This window comes from Arthrobotrys flagrans, assembly GCF_004000055.1.
Source record: "Arthrobotrys flagrans strain CBS H-5679 chromosome Unknown unitig_8, whole genome shotgun sequence".
In the NCBI taxonomy this organism is placed as follows: Eukaryota; Fungi; Ascomycota; class Orbiliomycetes; order Orbiliales; family Orbiliaceae; genus Arthrobotrys; species Arthrobotrys flagrans.
Window position 1 is genome coordinate 1,716,749 of NW_027137553.1, and position 23,713 is coordinate 1,740,461.

General features: G+C 46.3%; 8 protein-coding genes across 8 annotated transcripts; 5 read left to right on the forward strand and 3 right to left on the reverse strand.

Annotated features, from left to right (window-relative positions):
• Positions 1-1,180: 1,180 nt before the first annotated feature.
• Positions 1,181-5,842, forward strand: DFL_007001 (uncharacterized protein; the record flags this gene model as incomplete). The annotated part of the gene is made up of 21 exons (XM_067636516.1): positions 1,181-1,255; positions 1,540-1,675; positions 2,037-2,144; positions 2,244-2,417; positions 2,482-2,561; positions 2,628-2,664; positions 2,762-2,772; positions 2,904-3,046; positions 3,134-3,143; positions 3,204-3,277; positions 3,346-3,375; positions 3,436-3,446; positions 3,516-3,536; positions 3,610-3,614; positions 3,682-3,725; positions 3,788-3,846; positions 3,905-3,924; positions 4,006-4,670; positions 4,734-4,918; positions 4,988-5,059; positions 5,175-5,842. 21 exons carry the CDS (start codon positions 1,181-1,183, stop codon positions 5,840-5,842), a joined length of 2,628 nt encoding a protein of 875 aa, XP_067488123.1.
• Positions 5,843-6,709: 867 nt separating this feature from the next.
• DFL_007002 (uncharacterized protein) lies at positions 6,710-9,690 on the reverse strand (the record flags this gene model as incomplete). Its single annotated transcript, XM_067636517.1, has 3 exons — positions 6,710-7,761; positions 7,813-9,053; positions 9,110-9,690. 3 exons carry the CDS (start codon positions 9,688-9,690, stop codon positions 6,710-6,712), a joined length of 2,874 nt encoding a protein of 957 aa, XP_067488124.1.
• A 1,795-nt stretch (positions 9,691-11,485) lies between these two features.
• On the forward strand, positions 11,486-12,881 carry DFL_007003 (uncharacterized protein; the record flags this gene model as incomplete). Its single annotated transcript, XM_067636518.1, has 2 exons — positions 11,486-12,219; positions 12,278-12,881. 2 exons carry the CDS (start codon positions 11,486-11,488, stop codon positions 12,879-12,881), a joined length of 1,338 nt encoding a protein of 445 aa, XP_067488125.1.
• Positions 12,882-13,394: 513 nt separating this feature from the next.
• DFL_007004 (uncharacterized protein) lies at positions 13,395-14,410 on the forward strand (the record flags this gene model as incomplete). Its single annotated transcript, XM_067636519.1, has 4 exons — positions 13,395-13,718; positions 13,791-14,068; positions 14,128-14,167; positions 14,225-14,410. 4 exons carry the CDS (start codon positions 13,395-13,397, stop codon positions 14,408-14,410), a joined length of 828 nt encoding a protein of 275 aa, XP_067488126.1.
• A 604-nt stretch (positions 14,411-15,014) lies between these two features.
• DFL_007005 (uncharacterized protein) lies at positions 15,015-16,086 on the forward strand (the record flags this gene model as incomplete). Its single annotated transcript, XM_067636520.1, has 3 exons — positions 15,015-15,655; positions 15,726-15,862; positions 15,953-16,086. The coding sequence occupies 3 exons, from the start codon at positions 15,015-15,017 to the stop codon at positions 16,084-16,086; spliced, it is 912 nt and encodes a 303-aa protein (XP_067488127.1).
• Positions 16,087-16,644: 558 nt separating this feature from the next.
• On the reverse strand, positions 16,645-18,018 carry DFL_007006 (uncharacterized protein; the record flags this gene model as incomplete). The annotated part of the gene is made up of 4 exons (XM_067636521.1): positions 16,645-16,884; positions 16,952-17,090; positions 17,152-17,298; positions 17,366-18,018. 4 exons carry the CDS (start codon positions 18,016-18,018, stop codon positions 16,645-16,647), a joined length of 1,179 nt encoding a protein of 392 aa, XP_067488128.1.
• A 3,086-nt stretch (positions 18,019-21,104) lies between these two features.
• Positions 21,105-22,011, forward strand: DFL_007007 (uncharacterized protein; the record flags this gene model as incomplete). Its single annotated transcript, XM_067636522.1, has 3 exons — positions 21,105-21,451; positions 21,517-21,746; positions 21,836-22,011. The coding sequence occupies 3 exons, from the start codon at positions 21,105-21,107 to the stop codon at positions 22,009-22,011; spliced, it is 753 nt and encodes a 250-aa protein (XP_067488129.1).
• A 502-nt stretch (positions 22,012-22,513) lies between these two features.
• On the reverse strand, positions 22,514-23,521 carry DFL_007008 (uncharacterized protein; the record flags this gene model as incomplete). The annotated part of the gene is made up of 1 exon (XM_067636523.1): positions 22,514-23,521. The coding sequence occupies one exon, from the start codon at positions 23,519-23,521 to the stop codon at positions 22,514-22,516; it is 1,008 nt and encodes a 335-aa protein (XP_067488130.1).
• Positions 23,522-23,713: the final 192 nt, after the last annotated feature.

Sequence of the window (23,713 nt, forward strand, 5' to 3'; positions counted from 1 at the left end):
CTTACATTAAGTATAGTGGTATACCCTTTTTTTGTTTGGTTTCCACATATCGATAGTTCTTTTGGAAATAGGATCGAAATACTCAATATGGAGGCCCGAGAAGCTATACATACGATGGCTTGCAGAAAGAATACTTTATTTAGAACGTATTCTGGGTCTTCGCTTTTGTATCCTCGCTGCATTACGAACTGTATGTACTGCAGTGAAGCAGGGGAGGTGAATCGGAACATTGGCGCCTGGATGCGGCATCTCCACATTCGCAGCAATCTCAGTGTGTTGAAGATCAAGCTGCCTAAAAGGCTATTTTATTGTTTATAGGCTACCAAGAGGCCTACAGTAATCGGCCTACGTTAACCATTAGCGCCCGAGTGTCGCCTCGAATCTCTAGCTAAGTAGTCGGTCAGAGGCCTTGTCGCCGCCTCTATCTGACTGAGCTCATTCGACCAATTGACCCGAAATAATTCCAGTTTGGTGCCTCGAACATGGAGCGAGTCTTTCCGAAGCATCGTACTAATATCCACCTGCTTGTGTGCATCACACGCACATCTACATGTTTCGAGTAATGTTACGTTCGTGGAATGTCAATCTACCGCCCAGACTTCTACCGTCAATTATCAACTTCCCCGCTTTTTCCGTGAAGAGGTTTTAGATTGGTCGCGGAATAAAAAAGCCAGGTGCAGGTCGGAATTGTGACGAATTAGGTTTCCTGAAGTCCTTGGGGCAGTTACTCGCTTACCCGGAGCGAGCAAGCTCGATCTAAATGCCCCTGGCCTTGCATTGCTAGTATCTAGTGGACACACATTTTTCTTGGGTAACGAAAGTCTGCAATGTGAATCACAAGAATTTTCTACGAAGCTTTGGAGTCTTTTCGGAAGTTAGGTTTCTGGTTGCATGCAGGTGGTTCAGGATGTTTTATTGTTCGGCGGATGAATCGCAATTGAGGTCCCAGGAATTTCTCATATAATTGTGAAGGGGCCTTGCTTTTCCGTCTGAGCTCTTCACCCAACACCTTTGGAGTGCAGGAAAGTACCGACATCGCTCGCATCGTCAGCATCAATTAGGCTTCTCTCTATGACTTCTTCCTCTGCTTTCTTGTAAAAACAAAAAGTTTTCACGCCAGTTTTCATCCCGTTAACAGGCTGCGGAGAAGCTTCTTTGCTTCTACACATCTTTTGCAATAATGGCTCCCAGCAAAGTCTTTGTACTTGGAAATGCTATTCTGTTCCTCTCAGCCCTAACGGGCGCCCAAGAACCGGTACGGCTCGTCTCGCTTCCTCTATACTGAAAGTGAACCATTTTGGCCAGCGACGGTGCTGTGCCATGCGTCGAAGCGTCGCAAGTGCAAGTGCAAGTCCTTAAACGGCGGATTCCGACTTTAGAGCTATGCTGTCGCAAAGTTTTCCCCGAACTGGAAAACGATGGTGCAAAGTTCGGTTCGCTAGCTGCGGCCGCATGAAATACGTTACATGCTTCGATGATTATATCATATCGTATGCTGATGCTCTTTTGCGCCCGGCGCGTATACTTTATGTTGCACAGGAGATTCCGACTTTCGAAGACCACTCGCCGCCAGCATATCCACCCCCAATCGGAACTGGGAACAACTCCCCAGAATGGAGCGAGGCATATTCAAAGGCGCAAGCCGTCGTTGCACAAATGACTATCGCAGAAAAAGGTATGTACTGTGTAAGCATCTTGCCAGGCCGAAATTAAATGAGGCTGAGTATCCCGTCGATGCTTGGTGCAAATGTGCAATATCAACCACACACAACACAATTGCTTCCCCTAACCCTAGCCGATTCTGCCCTGCATTTTCAGTTTTTATATTGTAACGGACACCGAAAAAAGATGATTCCAAGTTTAGGAATCGTCTCCACTTTCATACATCTGGAAGAAGAAGAATACTACATGCGGCCAAATGACTCTATTGTTCTTGAGCCTGCATGTCTGCCTAACTATCTCGGCTTCCGGAATTTGTTTCGAATGCATTCGCATTATGTGATTGTAACTTTCGCTCACGTTTGATGTTTCCACAGTAAACTTGACTTCCGGTGTCGGTTGGGAAGGTGAACAATGTGTAGGAAACACCGGTGGTGTTCCTCGACTTGGTATCAGGGGTCTATGTCTCCAGGATAGCCCTCTTGGTAAGTATCGATTCCCCTATCGAGCTAGATGGATCCGAACAATGGATCCAGCCTGATTGGCTACCTACAAGGTTGGCTCACATTCAAGGGATAAAACAGGCATCCGATTTGGACAGTACTCCTCAGCTTTTCCTGCCGGTGTTACAATTGCATCTACATGGGATGACGATTTAGCATACGCTCGAGGGTTCGCCATGGGCATGGAGCACCGTGGCAAGGGAGTCGACGTCCAGCTCGGCCCCGTCTCTGGGCCCTTGGGATTGTTCCCGGAGGGTAAGTCGAATCGACCCTGTAGATGATTCATCCAAGGTTTATAAAAACTAATTTTTATATACAGGTGGCAGGAACTGGGAGGGCGGAGGCTCAGACCCATACCTTAGTGGAGCCGGGCTCGCATCTGCAGTCCGAGGCATCCAGGTACGTATACAATAGCGGAAAAAAAATCGCAACTTTTCACGATGACTAACTAGTCATTCAATATAGGACGCAGGGGTTATTGCATGCGCGAAGCATTTTATCGGTGCGTTCTAAACTTGAGCCTCCTGTATCTCTAGTTTTTAGAGATATTTGGAATTATTCGTGGATGAATGACTGACTTAAGGAAAATAAATATGCAGCTAACGAACAGGTATGTACAAAAAGTCGATTCTTTGAAAATGCGTTTTTGTCCTGGAGGCGTACTCTCTCTATATGAGCGGCTCAACGGAAAAACACATGATCATGCATGATGCTAACCTGTTGTTTTTTGAAACGTTGTAGGAACACTATCGACAACGTGGGGAAAACGCAATCGCTGTCAATGAAAGTATCAGTGCCAACCTCGATGATCGTACGATGCATGAGGTGTACGCCTGGCCTTTCGCTGACGCGGTCAAGGCTGGCGTCGGCTCCATCATGTGCTCGTGAGTAACTCCAACCTGCTTCTGCTTTTCAACCGTGGCGATGTGCCTGGATTTAGGATTCGGACTAACAATCCTACCTTGTCATAGTTACAACCAAGTAAGATCGCCAGCTGCAATATAGACGGCGATTCAACCGGCTGACAAGGCCGTCTTTTAGATCAACAACTCCTATGGTTGCCAGAACAGCGAATTGATGAATGGTATCTTGAAAAATGAACTTGGATTCCCAGGGTAACTAATCCCCAATCAGAACACCAACATGGATGACAATGATCTCTAACAGTTGTGGATACAATCAGTTTCGTTGTGTCTGATTGGCAGGCTCAGCAGTAAGTATCTATATGTCCCGTCTACAATCATTTCTATCAAACTAACGTTATTTCCCATAGTGGCGGCGTCGGTATGAGGTGCCCCCTGAATATGCCTGTGAGACAGGAAGATGATAGTGGCTAACGTGATTTGCTTCCAGCAACTGCTTTGGCCGGCCTTGGTAAGTATTCCGATATTCCGCCAGGATCTGGAAGTGGACATGGATTGGCTAATGCATATGCAATGACCTCTAGATATGGTATATTCTCCTTAAACCAGCATTAGCAAGCATTCGTAATCCCTTGTCTAACGATTATGCAAAATAGGCTATGCCGGGTGACCAGATATTCTACTCTGGAAACGCGTGGTGGTATGTTTGTGAATCTTTAATGGATGCTGAAAATTCCGCACGTTCTAACAAGGATCTGATAGGGCGTCGAACTTGACTGGTGCCGTCCTTAACGGGAGTGTCCCAATATGGAGGCTGGATGGTAAGTAGATCCTTCACTTTAACTAGGCACCCGGGATTAGGAGCTGACAATGAGGAAGATATGGCAACCCGCATTATGGTAAATTCCGAATCCCAAAAGTTATCACAACATAGATGTGACTCAAGATTTTCTAACTTAAGTGACTTTGAATGACTGTAGGCTTCTTTCTACAAAGTTGGTCTTGACAAGGACAGAGTTGATGTAAACCTCGCCTCCTGGACTACTGATGTTTACGGATACAGACACTGGTTCGCCAGAGAAAGCTACGGACTTATCAACGGAAACGTTGACGTTCGTGGCAACCATGCTGCTCTCATCCGTGAAATCGCTGCCAAAGGAACCGTCGTCCTCAAGAACAACGGCAGTGCACTTCCTCTCCAAAGGCCGAGACAAATCGCTGTCTTCGGATCCGATGCTACTGATAACCCGAAGGGTCCAAACGGATGTCCTGATCGCGCCTGTGCAGACGGTACAGTTGCTATGGGATGGGGTTCCGGCACGGCCAACTTCCCATATTTGATCTCTCCGCTATCTGCGCTACAGAACAAGGCTATCGCCGATGGTACTGTCATTCAATGGGTTGTTGACGACTATGCCACTCTCCAAATGGAACATACTGCCACCCAGGCTTCCGCTTGTCTCGTTTTCGTGAAGGCACAGGCTGGAGAAGGTTTTGCCATCGTCGATGGAAACCAGGGTGACCGCAAAAACCTTACCCTCTGGTCGAATGGAGAAGAAGTCATCCGGACGGTCGCTGCGAACTGCAACAATACCATTGTTACCATCCATGCTCCTGGACCTGTGATAGTGGAAGAATGGATTGAGTAAGAGAATTCTTATGAAGGTTATTATTATATATATACCGGTGTACTAACGACGAAATATAGCCATCCTAATGTTACCGCCGTCCTTTACGCTGGTCTCCCCGGTCAAGAGAGCGGAAATTCCATCGTCGATGTTCTCTACGGTTTGGTCGAGCCCGGTCGTCTTCCATTCACTATCGCGAAGAAGGCCACAGACTACGGTGTCAACCTCATGTACAAACCAGATAACACCTATGCGCCTCAGCAAAGTAAGTCCAAAATTCCGAGAGAAAGAAATGCTTGAAAAAAGAAATCTAACAGACGTGGCGAATCTATAGACTTGAGCGGGCTCCTCATTGACCACCGCTACTTTGATAAGCATAACATCGAACCCCGTTTCGAATTTGGTTGTAAGTTCCCTCTTCCTTTAATTCCCACGTTCGCCATGATATCTCCACGTTAGCCACGACGTATTCTAGCTCACGGCAAGAAATACTAACCCTCCACGTTTTCATCCAAAACCAGTCGGCCTCTCCTACACAACCTGGAAATACCACGACATCAAAGTCCGCAAAACCAACGCCGGGCCCTATGTCCCCTTCAACGGCCGCACCCCATCCGCCAAAACCACCAAAGTAACAGAATCCGCCGAATCCCTCCTCTTCCCCGACGGATTCCAAAAAGTCCGCTACTACAACTACCCATGGCTCAACGACACTAGCGACGTAAGACAAGACGGCGAACACGGCCCATCCGACGCCTATGATCCAAACGGCACTGCCATTCGTCCCGCCGGTGGCGCACCGGGTGGTAACCCAGGTCTCTACGACATCCTCTACGAAGTCAACGTCACCATTTCCAACACCGGAAAACGTAACGGTGAGGAAATCGTCCAACTTTACATCTCACAAGGTGAATCGGACGATCCGGTCCGTGTTCTACGTGGGTTCCGCAGAGTCTCTGTTGATGCTGGAGAATCCGTCAGTGTGACCTTTGCGATCACTAGAAGGGATATCTCTCGTTGGGATACTGCTACCCAGAATTGGGTTATCAGCCCTGCTGAGAAGTTGGTGTTTGTGGGAAGGAGTTCGAGGGATTTACCGCTTGTTGCTAAGTTGAATGGTGAGAGGTCTACTGGGTATAGTAAGTATAAGCCTGGTAGATTGGGCCACGGTATGAAGACCTTTATGTAAAGGAAAGGTGTGATGGGGAGGAAGATTGGATATGGGATGTAGAAGTTTTGGTACAGGAATATAAAAAGTTAGTAAGGAATTATACTACAGTATTCCTTTTTGTTGCATTTCACGGGGCATATTGAATTCGTTTCTCAGTCGAGCGCCTACAGAGTCTATAAAAAGACCAAACAAAGGAGGTTGCTTCTTAATGACTAATCTTGTTTTTTAAAACTGCTTTCCCTCATACTAGCGAAGCACTCAAGCTTCCTGACATTGTTGTACTCTAAATCATTGCATACTTTTTTTGTCGTTCATTGACCTTAAAGAGTCATACAAAATCATAAAATTTAAAAGAAACACAATTACGATTAACAAATGAATGTCCTCTGCTGTCGACATGTCACGTAAACCAAACTGGAACATACATAGGTGAGCACCTAGCTACTCAGGCACTGATGGTACAGCTAGAAAATGAAAAGCAATGTTGAAATTGATATTCATGAACCTATCCGTCTCTAAAAAGGTAAGGTATCGAAAGGTCTTAAGAAAGAAAGAGAAAAAATGTCCTTTATATCCAATTGGTATCCCGCACATCCGCTCCAGAACGGAAAATAGTTTTCAAGTCAGCACCCATATACTCCATCGCAAAAAGTGAAAAAAAGATATAAAAAGGAAAGGAAAAGAAGAAGAAGGAAGGGAGAAAAGAGAAAAACCCGGTAAAATGTTGAGATATCCGCCACAGAATATCAAAGATGCCAAAATATATCCTCAAATCCAAAAACCCCAACAGCACCACCACCGCCCACAATATATATTTATATTTTTGTTACAGTTAAGCCATCATGGTGTCTGGCACCCAGTCTTTGACACTTCAAGATTAAAGCTTTACAAACCCCCGGAAAACCCTACAAAATTATTAAAATGATCTGTAGCCCCTCCCACCCCACCACCTCCCATCATACTCAACGTCCCATTATACCCAACTGCGTACCCGCCCGCGGTACTAGCACTTCCACCACCTCCACTCCCATCCCCAAGTTCAAACATGAACTGATCCCCCCAAATCGATCCACCCCCAACATCACTCATCAACTGGTACATCTTCCCTCCCATCCCATCCTCTCCACTCCCAGTACCGGTACTATCATCCGCATATCCGCTATTAAATATATTATAAGAGGTATCGTTGCTAAGTTCGTTTGCTGTGCGCATTATTTGTTCTAGATTTGGATTATTTTCGGGAAGGAAGCCGGAGTGTGGAGAAAATATTGAGTCTTGCGCGGAGTGCGGTGATTGCATTGATATTGAGGAGTGGTGGGAGTGGGCTCCTGGACTGATTACGGGTTGTTGTGAAATTGGAGATTGGGAGGGTGGGGATAGGACGAAGGGATCATGGGGGGCTGGAGGGGATTGTTGTAGAGGGCGTGAGTAGTGGGTTACAGGCGGTGCCATAGGTTGCTGTTGTTGAAGCGGCGGACCGATTGCTAAGGGGTCTTGTTGGAAGACATCGTATGCGGATAGAGGTGTGGATTCTTGAACACTCGGGGTATGGCGTGGTTGCGAGATGGGTGTTAAGATGTTCTGTTCGCTAGGAGGAGGCGAAGGAACATGGTGAACGATGTTGGCTAGACTGGCTGGGAGAGCATGGTGAACAGGCTCGAGCGCAGTCTTTTCGGTTGCCCGACGTGAACTACTTTCGCCTCTTATTCGCTTGCTAGGATGGCCACCTCCGAGGAGATCACCTTTCTTGCTGCAGAGTTGGATTGTGGCGGATGCCAGATTCTCGAAGACATCCCGGCAGCCGATAGCAGCGGGGCACCGCTCTTGCATTGATTCGAAAATCGATTTGCAAGCCATAGCATTGTGGTCAATTTGATCGACGGTGGTTCGCTTCCGGACTTCCGGACTATGCCAAAGGGCACATAGATACGATGTTCCTGGGGAAAGGGTTAGTGTGAATTAAATTGAAGGGATTCGGTGATGCATACCAGCTGTGAAGAGATTATGACAGGCTAGCCAAGTGTAATTGATGCTCTTCGCTCGGTGTAACGACCTATACGCTTTGATAATGCGATCACCAGCGTCGGAAATCACAAGATATGCCGCTGTATCCGGTTTAGGAACCGCCGGACTGAGTCCATATAGCAATAACCGTGTTTGTTGGTAATTCAAGTCGATAAAGCCCATATTGTAGCCACAATTCGCTTCATTATCTTTCTTTGGCACTGATATCGTCCAATCGTTCAAACGCCTCTCCATATCCTTCCTCCAATGATTGATGCTGTTAAATTCCCTCGGAAGTTCACTTTGCTGGTAAAGGATTTTCTGTATTTCCGATTGTAGCTGTCGGATTCTAAACATGTGACACGCGATCGTCCGCGAGCTTTTGTTGAGCGCATTTGGATGCTCCTTGAGGATACCGTATTCTGATATTAAGCTGTCGTCTATGTCCTCCGGGAAGGGTACCTTGATAGCGTCGTCTGATATTCCGAACGGTCGTCCGAGGTATACGCAGACCTGCCTGTCTAGTGAATATGCACACCAAAACAATCGCCGTCGTGTGTCAATGGTCAAAGCATCCAGGACACGAAGCACCTGGGGTGTTTCTTGATGCAGACCTAGATCAATGCATATCCTCAGGGCAGACCCAACGACATACCACACTCCGGGCACGGCTGGCCGCATTAAACTGTACAATGCGAGTAACAGAACGCCCTTTAGCGTGTCTAATTTGTTCGATGCTGAGAAAATCGTATCAATATATTTCATTGCAGCGGCGTGAAACTTCTCCGGCATGGACTGATAAGCCGCATTCATCCCAGTAGCAATTGCCCAGACCATGTTCATATAGTATAGCATCGGAATGTGTTCTTCCGGAAGGTCCGTTTCCTTGAGTCCAGGACGTTCGGCAAGCCAATCATAAACAGCCTTAAGGTTTCCCATGAAGATCGTCCTATGCAGTATTGGTATCTGAGGGTTCGCTTGGTTGAAATAGGCAAGAGCGAGTTTCTCCGCTGTTGTTCTATCGGGAAATGATTCAGGGACGGGCTTTTGTAAAACGGTTTGAAGGTCTGCGGTGGTTGGGGGCAGGGCGTCACCATCTTCGTTAGGTCCGGTGTTGTTCTTCCAGTGCTCGGGCAGTTTACCACGGAAAGAGGCAACTCTGGCTGGTAGATGACCACCAGTTTTGCTACTGACTTTGACAGCCGCAAACATCAATTTCGCGAAACTGTCGATGTTCTGTTAGTGAATATCGATGGGTGATCATGTGACGTCCCAACTTACGAGATATCCTTCCCACTAGGACCGAGCAAGGCCTCCTGAGCAGCGTCCACCTGCCCAATCGTCCCGGTGAATACCTGGCCTTCCGAATTCTGTTTCGATCCTCCGCCTACGACGCTGATATGTTGTCCATTTGACTGAAAGTTTGTAAAATCCTGGGACGGCCGAGAACTCAGCGGACTGACCATACCCCCGTCGGCCTTCCGTTTCCTGCTCGAATCCCCGGATGAGGGTTGCAACTGAGCGCCACTAGCCAACTGCTTCTCCAAAAAAGCCACCCGTTCCTCCAAATGCGACACATAACTTCTTGGAATCTCCCTCCCAGTCGCAGCGTCGACACCGACACACTCTACGCTCGCCTTTGCGCAGGCCGTGCATGCGGGAAATAACTGGTCGCACTTGGTTTTTCGGGAACGACATCGATTGCAGGCGGATATAGATCGAGAGATGTTACCAGTAGTAACCTGAGTGAGGGAGGTAGCGGACGGGACGGTAGATTTGGATCGAATGTGTGTTGGAGATGTGGCAGTTTGCGCGCCGGCCACTGTTGTTGGTAAGGCGGACTGGGGTTGCTTGGGCTTCATGATTTTTTGATATAGAAGCACTTTTATATCGAGACCACAAGAAGGATATTATCGATACGAAAAGCGTGGCGAAATCACGTCAGCGAGTGGAGAGCACTGGCGAAGGGAACTAGCATTTTTTTTTGCAGAAAAGAAGCTTATTGCTGTCGTGCCGCTGTCACGGATCTGGGGACGGTTAACCGCTCCGTCGGGAGCCGCAGTTGAAGTAGTTTCCGCACGAAGAGAAGTATGTTTTACGAAACCGTACGGAGAGAACACGAAAGGACCCAGGTCGAAGTAACAAACGTTTGAACTGGGGGTCTGACTAGCTTCGGCAATCTGCGTGAGAGGGGGTGGAAGGGGATTTGAATTCGAGTGGGAATGGGGAAGAGGCTGGGCTCTTAGCGAAATGTTTGAAACCAGCGAGTTCCTTGTTATAAAAGTTCCTGGCGTCGAGACCTAAGTTTTTGTGGTCTGGGTTCTGGGTTCTGAGTTCTTAGTTCTGTGTTCCGAGTCCTCTAAGATGGCATGGCATGGCATGGCATGGCAGGGAAGAGGGAGGTCGGACGGGAGCGAGGAATCGAAAATCGTCGCCGGATGATTGGAAGAATTGAAGAGAGTGAGGAGTATATTGACCGAGAGAAAGAATTCTCCTAACGGCAATAGAGCAGAGCTTGTCGTTGCCGAGTAAATGACTAGACTTAACCCGTCATGTCTTTTTCTTTTCTTTTCTTTTCTTTTCTTCTTTTCTTCTGCAATTCCCTTGCAATGGTCAGGGACTATGCAACCCCCCCTTCCCCAATATTAGCGACTGTATTAATATGTATTGCATTTCACTGCACTGGCTGCTGGAAACCTTTTCGGGCTCGTCGCACGAAGACGGAGAACGAGCGACAAAGAAAAGTGCTAAGTACCTGACTTTTGATTGACTGTTAATAGACTTCTGAGACGTAAAGTGTGGGATGCCATTGCCTCTCTGCAGGCGAAGAAGCCGAAGCAGAACCAGAATGTGGGGGTATCCGAAGGAAAAAGAGAAGGGTGTCGACCGACCAACCTAGCTAATCTGGATTAGACAGGCACCAAGGGCCCACTCATACTCATCCCCAAGAATTCATTTTTGCCGGGTTCTTGGAGAAGAAGCTTAAGGCTAGATTATTTCGGTATCATGGTGTCTTTTTTCTTTGGGTGCAGGATGTCTGCAGCAGCATTGATTGCTTAGCTTTGGTAATCAGATGGCCATTAGGGCGTCTGGCCCGGTCTTTCTGAAGGCTCCGCTATGCCATTACTGGCATCGACATTTAATCTGCATGGCATCGAGCAGCATAATATAATATCTTCCCAGTCTCTGTCCAGATTGCTTCTATTGTTAGCCTCCGTCTTCAATAAAATAAAATAAAATAAAATAAAATAAAATAAAAACGGATGGCCAAAAGTGCAGGAGCAGACAAGACAGGGCAGCCCTTGTCCCTCTCTTGCCTGTTTCTTACCTGTTTGTAGGAGCTAGAAGCTGGGGAGAAAGAAAAGACTGCGCGGCAGTGCATCGACTTCCAGGCCAGGCTTACGAATGCAATGCAAATGCAATGTCTTTGAATTGCCTTTGAATCAGACGACGCCTCGCGGATTTGGCCAAACTCGGTCCAGCCAGACAACAAGACACCTCGTATTTCAATAACTTCCTCCTCCCCGTCCTCCTCCCCTTCTTATTCTCTCTCAAACCAAAAATAAATTCCGACAACGACGACACTTTCAAAGATATCCGAACCCAAGCGGCCACCTCGAAAAGTGGAGAAGAGAAAGTTGAAGGATAATCGAAGACATGTCGACGTCCAAGACCGACAAGAAGGGCGCTCTGCCAACAAGCGCAACGCACCCCGATATGCAGACCGGTGACCTGCTTGGCCTGGACGGCCCCTCCAGCTCCTCCACGATTCCCCTCGTCCCCCAACAGGATTTCACCCCGACAACCTCTCAGGCCGGCGACGACGACGACGAACTCCCTCCATCCTATGATGCCGAGGGGACCAGTCTCCTACCCCACCCGGCACACGCTGTCCCTGACGGTGCGACAAATGCTGTCCCCCTCGAACCCCCTCCGGACTTCACACCTTATGTCGCAGAGCACTACGAAAACCCAACGACCGGTTCCGTCACCTCCTATGATGTTCATCTGAACGAAGATGGCGAGGCTTTATACCGTTTCCTTCTCACCCAAAATATGCACGCTCCACGTCCTCAAGTCCGGATGCGAGGCACACACGTTGAGAAGCACCACCACCATCGTAGCTCGGTCAACGATCAGCGAAATGATACGGAGCATAAGACGATCGTAGATTTCGACGTCACCATGGACTTCCAGTCCCTCATTCTCATCGAGCCGGGTCAACAGGGGATCATCCAGGTCGTTGACGAAGACACAACAGCACATCGTGGAGGGGCATTCAGGACGAAAGGGAGGGACACACGATCATTACCGGACGACACACCCATCATGCCGAAAGACATCCGAAGCTGGGCTGATGATTACTGCAACGACCCTGCCATCTGCAAAGAGTGAGACAAAATATCCACCCTATATTTTATATATACAACCTTTTCTAACAAGTCATAGGTTCGTGATGGAGAAAATCTGCCCAGGTTACGATACCAAATACCTCGCAACTAGATTACACCAACTCATCCAATCCACAAACTACGCCGGCGACATCCAAATTACCTTCCCAACAACCCACAATAAGGTCAAAATCAGGCCGGCCAACAAGTTAACCGAACTCCGATACAACAAGGCTGTCCGATGGTTCTGTTATCTCACTTTCCTCTGGATCATCACCTGGCCTATCCTCTTCTTCATGACCAGAAACTACAACGTCGTCCGATCCGTCTGGCCGATGTCTGCCGTCGACGTCAACGGCCGTCGCCGTGTTAAGATGACGGAAGACCAATGGTTCGAATACTGGAGACCCGCAATTCGCAGAGCGGTGCTCGGGCGGAGACAGGGTAAAGTCACAGAGCAGGACCTCATCGAATTGGCACAGGAGGCAGGAATGCCAAGGATGCAATTCAGAACCGGAAGCCAGTTTATGGATAACATGCTGGGGGGTGCTGTTGATTTCTTCGGCGCTGTTGGTGACCAACGAAGAGCATTCGGCTGGGGTAGGAACAATACAAACCAATGGAACTTCAGATGGGGACAGAGCGACAACCGTTGGGATTAAGGCGACTGTAGAGCTTGGAACGAAGGACCTATTAAACATAAGCTAACTGATTCAATTCATAGGACGGAGTGGTGGAGCTTGGGCGTTGGATTCGGGAAGGGATGAAGAACAGGCTGCTTGATCACTTCTCACATTTTATTTAATTTTTTATTTTTTATTTTTTATTTTATTTTATTTTTCAGCCTTCATGATTCATATTTCTGCGCAGGTTATCCCTTTGCATATACTACTACTACTACTACTACTACTACTACTACTACTACTACTACTACTACAATACTTAATGTACCTACTACCGATCTAACAGTACAATGCCCTTCCTTGTAATCGTTCGTCTCCTGATGACCTTAGCCGTACACCGTTGCATGCAAGCCTTCGTAATACTTTTGTGTTGATGTTCCCAGTATCACATAACTTGCCTTCCAAAAGTTTCAACCACCGAAAACATCCCACTTCGTCGCATCCCACCGCTCTAAATCTTTGCGACCAGAACATCCACAACCGTCTCCAACCATGGTTTGGAACCCCTTCGGCGGGTCCTCCGACAAGGACTCCGCCGTCTCGAAGACGGCACCTCCACTACCGGCTCCGGTGGCTCCCACAATACCGCCCTCAATACCATCCAATCCACCTACATTCCCCACAGATCAACAAGTACCACAGCAACCTGTACAACTGACGGAAAAGCAGAGGTATATGAAAGAGATGGGATATAGAACCGCCGTTGCAGCTGCTATTATATGTCCTATTATTATCTTTATGCCGCCGCGGAAGATGGACTTTTATACGTTTGGATTGATCTGTACTACGGCATATTGTGTAAACCATGTTATGAACGTAAGCACCTTTTTTCCATTTTTTTTTTTTGGGGGGGGATTTATATTGATTTTTTACGTCCGCGATATCTAGGAACATGGCCACCCAGGTTTACTCTACGCGATAGCACCGAAGGGATCGGTGGAATATCAAGAGAAAGTTGCAAAATCACGAAGGAAATACGACGGAATGATGCCAAGTGAAGCGATATGGGCGCAGATAAAGGATGTATGGAACCAACGTTATGATGACGACGAAGACGAAGTGGAGGATAAGAAGGAGTCCATGTTGGATCAAATCCGGAGAGAGGAAGCTGAGAAAGGAGATAGTTCTATACTGAAGATGTTAGAAGAGCAGGAAAAGAAGAGGAAGTAATGATGGTTGAGGAATATACCTATATAGGAGTGTATATAACGTTACTGTAAGATAGTGTACATAAGAATGAATATAATATTCAAAAAGAGAATAAGGTATGTCGGCTCTCCCATCTATCTTCATACTCGAGCGAGGTAAGCTAAACCAAGCAGATGAGCTTTAACACCACTAGTCCAGCTCAATTGATTCCGAAACTCCTGTCTCAAAGGATCCACGGCAAGCAATCACCGGGTTTAAAGACCGCGATAAAATCCCAAAACCTCAAAGAAATAGAAAAAGAAAGAACTAAGCGATATCTCTTCCTGTCCGAAACAATCAGCGCTATGTCGTTTCCATAAGATTTAGTTTGTTTTCTTCTTCCTCATGAGTCTATCCGTTTCGACTGACTACTATTAATATCCCCCCTCCTGCTTCAGAAGTATAACTCCAGACGCTTCTTCTTCTTCTACAACCTTCTTAACAAAGACGTCTAAGATCTACAACCCTATCCCTAGCATCTACAAGAGCTTCTTCTTCTCACAAATATCTACGAAATCTAAGCTGGTATTAGTCCTTGGAACTCCTAGATACCTTCGAAATGGAGGGTGGTACGCTTCAACAGCTCTCTCCCCCCCTTCATGACAATGCAATCGACGATACCCCCTTGATGCTTATACCAACCCCCCCTTGATTGCTTGCTCTTTCTCTACGCATACACTCAATGAAACATGACCTTCTATAGATACAATTACCATTTGCAAACATCAGAAAAAATGTGGAAGCTGGGAGTATATAAATTCCTATCAAATACCCTTCACCCGTCAAAATCCCCATCCCAAACAACCACTTCCTCCTCTATCGAAACATATACAACCTCTCACAATTGAATTCTGAACTCTCATAACCCACCCTTCTCGAATTAAGATATAACATCCCCTTCAGCTCCCCCAAAAGAAGGATAACATGACAATGCTCTCATTCAACCAAAACACCTTCCTCCCAGCATCCTACACCGACACCACAGCTGCCGCCCTCTTCCACCTAACCTCCACAGAAGGCTACCAATCCCAACTACAGCAACCCCAAAACCCACAACTAAACCCCCTCCCTCTACCAACGTTACCCCAAGACGACATGACAGGTCTGGACTCCTCGAACCCATCTGTTCAAGAATATATCATCAATAACGACGTACTTGATTCCATCGCTCGGGAGGTAACATTGGCCGATGCGTCGTCTCCGTCGTCTTCATCTCCAATGACTACGAATCTTCTGAATGTAAATAGTACGGCTGAATTGTTGATAAATACTCCGCTGATTGTTCCTCGAAATCCGTCACAAATGACTACAACAGCGGGATTACAGAATAGTGTTACCACTGATACCGCCATTATCGGTGGAAGTGGGAGTGCGGGTACTGGGATCGGTAATAGCACATTAGAAGTCCAAGTCGACCAGTTTTCAACAATGCAAGAAGAAACTACTCTATCACTCGGAGTCATGGCACATCTTGAGAACTTGGAGAAACAAATCGCCGAGATGAGGAGGTTTGTTAGTGTTGGGTTCGCAGAGAGGGATCACGTTAGGGGATTTGATGTTGAGAGGTAGGATATATATCTTATTCACAGTATGAGACGGGATGCTGATTAATCTTATGATTTGAACTTACGATAGACAACGTCTCCACTCCCGCAACTACAACTTCCAAAACGTAACAGAAATAAACGAGCCATTCCAAATACTACTAAACTCCAGCAGTGCATATCCAAGTCGGTGTCCGGTTAACGGGGTGGAATTGAAGAGTTTGAACCGTAAGTTCCCTCCCTTCCAAAATACGTCCTAATAAAGATTTCCAAAAACAAAAAGGAAGGCATAACTGACGGATATTGTGAAAATTTTAGACGAAGAAATGGATGCCCTGCTGGATGAATACGATTTACCGTTTAGCCCTGGCTTGTTTTTACATGAGAAGCAGTTGATATATTTGAGGTTTATTGGGGCGAACAGGGCTGTTATGCATCGGGTTGTCGATTGAACGAACCGCCTGTTGTATTTGGATCGAAATCTACAGGCAAATTTTCGAAGCCAAAATTTAAAAGATTTTAGATTCTTGGGCTAAAAGTGTGAGAACAGAAAGCAAAAAGTGAAATATCTTGTAACGGGCCATTCGGAAAGTATATTAACGACTGTGAATGGGGGGTTTAGATTTCTTGAATTCTAGATACAAAAAAAAAACCTGTAATTGTCCTTTAATACATAAATGAACTCCACTTGATAATAGATGCAAAAAACACCGAAAGAAAAACCGCTAAAGTGTTAAAAAACGATGATGATGGAGGCATTTTGTCCTGAACAGGATATAAGATGTATTTCGAGTAAGAAAAGAAAGCATATCGATGCAACAATGGTTCGATACGTTTGCAAACCTTAGTTAGGTTCTCTTAGAGCGGGGTATATAACGAAGGTATTATCCGTAGACCGTAGACACTTGAATGCGAAAGAAAAAAAGGGGTGAAATTCTAAAATCGCATCCTAGATATTCTAGGATAGAAAAGAGCCTTAAGAAGGAACCGAGTCAGGTGTGCGGTAATGTTTACGAGCTAGCCCACTTTGGCTTCTTCGCCCACTTTGGAAACTTCCACTGTTCCTGTTGATGTTTCGACAGCTTCCTCGCAATGCGGTCTTCTTGATCGGCGCGCAAGCTAAGCTTTTGTTCGAAGCGGCTGTAGCCGGAGTTCTTGGTGAGGGAGTGGTAAACGATGTTTGCTGGGAAGGTGAGAAGGATAACAAGGGAGAAGCCGCAGAGGCCGAGGAGTGTGTACCATGAACCAGTCTGTATTATTTCTCGTCAGCCGCTAGCTCCGGTAATGTAGTTGTTCAACGATGAGGAGAAAACCCACCAGAAGATCGCAGTCCCCATCGTAATAGATCTCACGCTTGAAGACGATATCATGGCCCATGCCGACACGAGTGCAAGTCCAAGCCCAGAAGTCTCGGTCGTCGTTGTCAACCTTGAAGATGTGGGTGACATATCCGGCACTATGCATGAATTATATGAGCATCCATACAGGTAAGAAAGGGTTGTTGGGATTGTTCTTACGTAGCACCGAATCCAAGGGACCAAATAATAAGCAGAGCAAGAGTAAAATACTCCGTTCGTGTGAACATAATATAATACGACTTTGCGCTTCTGAAAATATTCTGCAACCACAGTCCGAAGAAGACGAATGTTCCGGTGCCACAGAACCTACACACCAACAAAATCAAATTAGCATCACCGCCATCTGGCAACCTTGGTTGGAAGGCATCCTTACGCAATAATCAAATAAACACCCGTCAAATCGATATCCTCAGGCCAAGCCCTCAAAGTCATCCCCCTAAGCCCACTATCAATCTGTTCCTGCGTCAACTCCTCCCAGGTGCCCCTCAAATACCGCCTGGGTGTCGAAACCCGATCCCGATAGGGCAAGTAATCATCGGCCCACACATAAACCACAAGGATAAACGTGCAAAGCGCAGTAGCCCAGTTCAATAGATATAGAATAGTTCGTAAACGGGAATAGAACCATTTCCCACGGATCATATGAAGCTTTGGAGGACCCTTGTACAATGAATCGTCCACGCTTCCGCGCGGAGTATGCGTTTTTGTCTTTTCGATTGATGGACGCATTGATTTTATAACCGGAACCCGGGGAGATGCGGGTGGTGAACCTGAAAAGCTACCTGAGAATGACCGTTGGTGGCCAGGGTGTTTTCGAAGTGAAGGTGGCGGGCCTTGTTGGCGTGGGGGAGGGCTACCTTGATTGGAACCCAGGTCGCTCTCTGGATGGTGGATTAACGAGAAGCTTGAACCAGTATGCGAGGAGACGGAGCCTCTTCTGGCACCGGCGAATGTGTCGGAGTCTGGAGAGCCAAGCGAAGGACTAAATGATTCTCGGCGGTTGTGTGTTGGAAGTCGTTGTTCCATATTGAGGAAAGAAGGGAAGAAGAAGAGAAATAAAAAAGGCCAAGAACCAATGGATATATATTATACTATGGTCGAAAGACTATTTGTATTACTTTAGGTATTTTTGGGTGTAGTGGGATTTTTCTTGATACCAGGCTGACGGTCTGGTCTGCGGCTGAGCTATTCTAGGTGCCAAATCTAGACGCGCCTGCCCAGGTCTGGAGGTGTTATATGGCCTGACACCAGTTTCTCGGCAAATTGTATTTGAGATACCTGCCTGTACGAACCTACTTGTCCTCCTGTACAACCCAAGGAAACCCAAATTTAAAATACAGAATTCGGATATCGGATCAGAGGAAGACGGTTTCGAAGGAAAGAAGCTTGAGGGTTGAAGAATTTTGCGACTTCGGGCACCCTTCTAGTAACTATCGGGGAATAGAGCTCTTTAAACTTTTCTCGACGTTCTCTGTTTCGGCTCGAGAACAATAACTGGAAGACGGATTGGTTAAAAGCTTGATCCTGGAAGCTATTGTATCAGCTAAAGCTTGCTGACTGCAGGGCAAGTACGCTGGCGAGTTTGTCTGTGTCAGTTCTTCTGCCGTAATCGTCCGGAAAGCTTTCTTTGCGAAAAAAAGGTGAGAAATGTAGAGGAACAATAGTGAACTTGGAAAATTTCCCCAAAGGTTCAGATTTCTGAGACCATCCCGTCTTTAATATCAGATTGACTACAGAGTACAAAAACCATCATGAGGGGTGAAAGCCCCAGCTGCTGAAGCTTTTGTTGCAAGTGAATCCCAGAAATGGTAAACTTTTACCGAACTTGGAGGCTTGCAAGGGTCCCATGCTCATGTTTCCAAATACTTCTGGGTGAGGCTGAGATGCTTGACAAACCGTTTACTCCAAACCTGCGACGCATAAGACATGCTGATCCTCGCTAGGGTTTGCCAGGATTATGTCGGGCATCGGAATGGTTAAATATAAGCATTGAAATATTTTGAATTTCCGCATGGGTGAGCCTCCTAAACTTGCATCGATATCAAAGGACAAGCTTACCAAGCCGCAAAGAACACTCCGTCCAAACGGCAACTTTTACCGGCATTCTTTTCGTCGAATTTGAGATTCTTGGCCAGGCGAAGACGAATGCTGGGAGCTTAAGCACCTCGTTTATAATTGGCGCGCGCGGACGGGCAAAGAATACAAGGGAGACACCCGTTTTTCCGTCTCACGCCATCGATAAGATATCTCTTTTTAGACGTGCATGATGCATAAATTGCTTAGCCATTGAGTGCGAAAATCTTGGTGAAGAATCCGGTGCCCAATGGTTGAGGTCCTGATTGACTTTGAGAAAGCTTGAGAGCATTTGGGGGAAAAAATTTTAACTATCGAAATATTATACATCGCAGTGTCGATAAATTTAAATATTTGACAGTGTTCAGCTTAGACGCCTCAGCCATTGCATTCGAGACTTGAGTTTCAGACTTCAATCAGGACGGCTACGGCCGGTTAGCAAGCTATAAATTCGACGAGTTTTGTTATCATTTGCCTCTCGAGCCATGCCTTGCTGGTGTTAGGGAGTGTGCGAATTGGTTACACAAACATGTAAATGTAAAGTAAACGATGACAGCTACAGCTGACTAGACCTGTGGAATACGGGTGTAACCATTGTATAATCATGATTAAAACCTCAAAGGAATGTTTCCAAGCTTAAAGTAAAATCTCGAGTATCTGTTGGTTTTCTCGTGCGGACAAGACTAATTGGTTTTCTTGCATTTGAGCTCTTGGTGTCGGTCGAGATGTTGACCACAGGTTGAGAAGTCTGGCGATAAGCTAGTAGAGAATATCTGTTGCGAATTAAGATATGACGGTACAGGTCCCAGAGGAATTGACAAAAAGAATTGATTGAACGCTCAAGTAATTCATTGGAACCCTTATAAAAATGGCCGCAGTCAAGATTTCGAGAGATATCCTGGAGTTTGTTTATGAGCCGAGGATTGGTCTCGCAGCAGTCTCGAGGCCAGCGGCTGCACTATATCCATGGAATGCTCTTTTCGACAACTCATTTTTGTCACGGATACTGACGCATGGTGATATCGGATTTAAGCTTTAAAATCGTCACTTAAAGATCAAAAAATTTTATCAGCACAATTACTCAAGTATGCATAGTGAATATATGTGATGTATTTGCATAGGTGAAATTCAGAATGTGATATTGATGGATCGGACAAAAGATTCCAGTGGGCCTGGAGGGATTGTATTTGGCCTCCGCACAGAACCCGGCCGGATCCGGCTCCTGCATATGTGCAGACGTTTTCACATTTTTTCCTTCACAGCCCCCTTCAATTGATCAAGTCCTTCTCAATCCGAGCGGTCGGTGCCGGTTCTCCCAATTAACTCGCACAATGGATTCGCCCGGGAGGACTCGGATATATGATCTAAATCTGAGGCAGAGATAAGCGGACGCCGGACAAATCGTGCAGGAACTGTACCCAAGCGAACGAAGCTAATGAAGTACTACATGTGTAACAAGAGCAAATGAATCCATTGTCAAAAGAGAAATTTGACGGTACACCGTAAACGAAAAGCGAAAAGCCGCTGTCGAATAATTATAGTGGTATGAGAATATAAGGAACTAAAGAGGAATAACAGTTGATAGAAAGAGGATCATTCAATTCGAACTTCATGTTGGCTAGAGGGACCGCAATGGTTCTCTCGTACCCCGCAATGGTACAAATAACCACTTTATGTCTACATTCGGACTTACGATGAAGCATTTCACTCGGAAGCCCGTGTATGATGCGTCGCAATCGGGTTGGTGGGCTACAACCGAGAAATGATGCAACATTTTTATTGTTACCCCCCCTTGAGATATTCTTCGACCTAGGCCTACGTAGACGTGATGATTGTTTAGGCCAAAAAATTATTTAAGCCGGAGCCGAGTCCCCGTTATCCATGATGGCATCCCGCGAGATCTTGATATTTCCCACATACAGAATCGATCAGCACAAATTTCAAATATTGATTGGCTCTAGAGCTATAGCGGACTTCATTGGATTTTTAGAGTAGTTGGTTCTCTCTTATTATTTTGATCGAATCATCAGCTATCCGCAATGTCTCTTACTGGAAAGACTGCTCTCATCACTGGAGGAGCTAAGAACCTCGGCGCAGATATCGCCTTAGCTCTTGCCCCTCTCGGTGCCAGTCTGGCTCTTCACTACAACTCGGATAAGTCAAAGGAGGATTCCGACAGACTTGCGAACGAGTTCAAGGCTAAATTCCCTGACACCAAGGTCAAATTCTACCAAGGCAACCTGACCACCGAAGCGGCTGTCGAGGACCTCTTCATCAAAGTAAAGTCGGACTTCGGAAGGATTGACATTGTGATCAATACCGTGGGAAAGGTGCTCAAGAAGCCGATCACCGAGGTCACCGAGGCCGAGTACGATGAGATGTTTGCGTAAGTCAACGCTGATGCGTACAAGATACTCTCCTATAAAATGCTAATAGCATGGCCGATACTAGGATTAACTCCAAATGTGCCTTCTTTGTCTTGAAGGCGAGTGCGAAGTACGTGGAGGACGGGGGCAGAGTCGTTACTATAGTCACGGCCCTTCTCGCCGCCTTCACAGGATACTATAGCTCCTACGCTGGATCAAAAGCTCCTGTAGAACATTTCACTCGCGCTGTTTCTAAGGAGCTCCAACCAAGACTCATCAGCGTCAACGCTGTTGCCCCTGGTCCTATGGATACCTGTAAGTCTCATTAATATCCGGCGATGCCATGCATATGCGCATACATATGCAAATGCTCACTGAAGACGAAGCTAACTTGAATGATATAGCATTCTTCTACCCCCAAGAATCCCCCGAGGCTGTCGCTTATCATAAGAGTCAAGGCCTAGGTGGCCGTCTCACGGACACCAAGGATATCGCCCCTCTGGTTAGATTCCTTGTCACCGAGGGCGGTTGGATTACTGGCCAGACAATATTTGCCAATGGAGGCTACACTACCAGATAAATAAAGAATATCGAAATTTCGGCGATATATTCGTCTCTAATAAGCGATGTACTTGATTCGAGTACAATCAATCTTTGTCCAAATAACTGTCTACCTCATGGCATATGAATTTAATTGATAACGGCTTCCGTCAGGAAGAGGACCACACGGGGAAGAGGTTATTAATTTGGCGTTTTTGGTATTGTGTTGGGAACCCTAAGCCGTAAGTCCGAGCATTATCCAACCTCGCCAGGTGGGGTATGGCGCGAAATTTGGACCCCCCCGGCTCCAAAAATAAAAAATTCTCAAAATCTCAAAAATCAAATCGAAACAACAAAAACAACACTTTCGTAACTTCATAAAATTTTGGATTTTATAAATTTCACAACGTTTATAGGCTTCATAGACTTTGCAGATTCAAACAATGGGTAAATTCAGTTACATATATGTATTTCGAACTACCGTAGAATATATGGATAATAATGAAAACTAGGAAAACAAAGGAAACGGACTCAACGTAGTCTTATGGCCAAGTACAGTAAGCAGGAATGTCATCTACCATAGCACCAGCAATAGCAGCAGCGCCAGAAGCAGGAACTCGAGGAATCTGTTGAATCGTAAATCTGGTGAAGTCGAATAGATCCGCGCCATCTCGACGAACATGAGGAACGGTAAAAGGAAAGAGGTCACTAATCCAAGTGACAGGAAGACCTTGGGTGTAATAATCGAGAGTGTACATCTCGTTTTTGAAGATGTCACTCTTGATCAGTTCGCTGACGAGATAATCCAAAGTCTTGGGGCTATTCGCCCATTTGACGACTCTACTTCCAAAATCGATAACGAGACATGCCATACGTTGGCGGATTGGTTCAGCTTGGGCGGAAAGCCAGAACGCGGGAACAAGACAGTCTTGATTATGACCGAACAGATGTCGAGGGAGAAGGTTGAGGTTCAATTGGACCCAATATTTCCAAGCTCTACGAGCATTTACGTCCGTACTGATAGCATGGATGTCTTCTCCAGTTCGAGGGGTTGGGGCTGCATTTCCTTCGTCCGCGATGAATTGAGTACCTGCTGGAGTATTCTTTAACCACCAGCGAACGATTTCGAGGATGCGTTTGATGAACTCGCGTTCATTGGAACCTTTTTTGGTTTTGACTTGGTTGCGGTGGGTTGTTCTTTCGCGGGGATTGTGGGCCCCTTCATAAAAAGGAATGGTGATACCAAGACGAACTCTGGCGGCGGTGAACTGTTGGTTATTATTGAGGGACTGTTGTAAGCGGGATTCGATGATATTGAAGTTGCAAATGCCGATGATGATTTGACCGAGAGTGTGGCTGTTGTTCACAATATGGGCGGTATTGTAAATAGCTGCTAAGTTGGCAGCATTCCCATTGTGGCTTACTTTGAAGTCGGAGGTGGCCATTGCGGCATCATTATGAGTTATGGGAGGGTCAGGATAAGCAGGGTGGATTACATGGGTAGGATCGATTGGAGTCCAAGTAATGGCGCCTGCGGGGAGAGGATTCATGTTGAAGCTGAAGAAGAAATTGGAAATATAGAGGGTTTTGTTGATTGTATTGATCTAGGGAATTGTGAAGCTTTAGTTGATATGAGGAGCGAACAGTAAAAGGAAGAGAAAAAATGAATAGCATGGGGTGAAGAACGGGGTTTATATAGATGAGTGGGAGGCTTCGTAGCACACTTATATCATTATTATTTT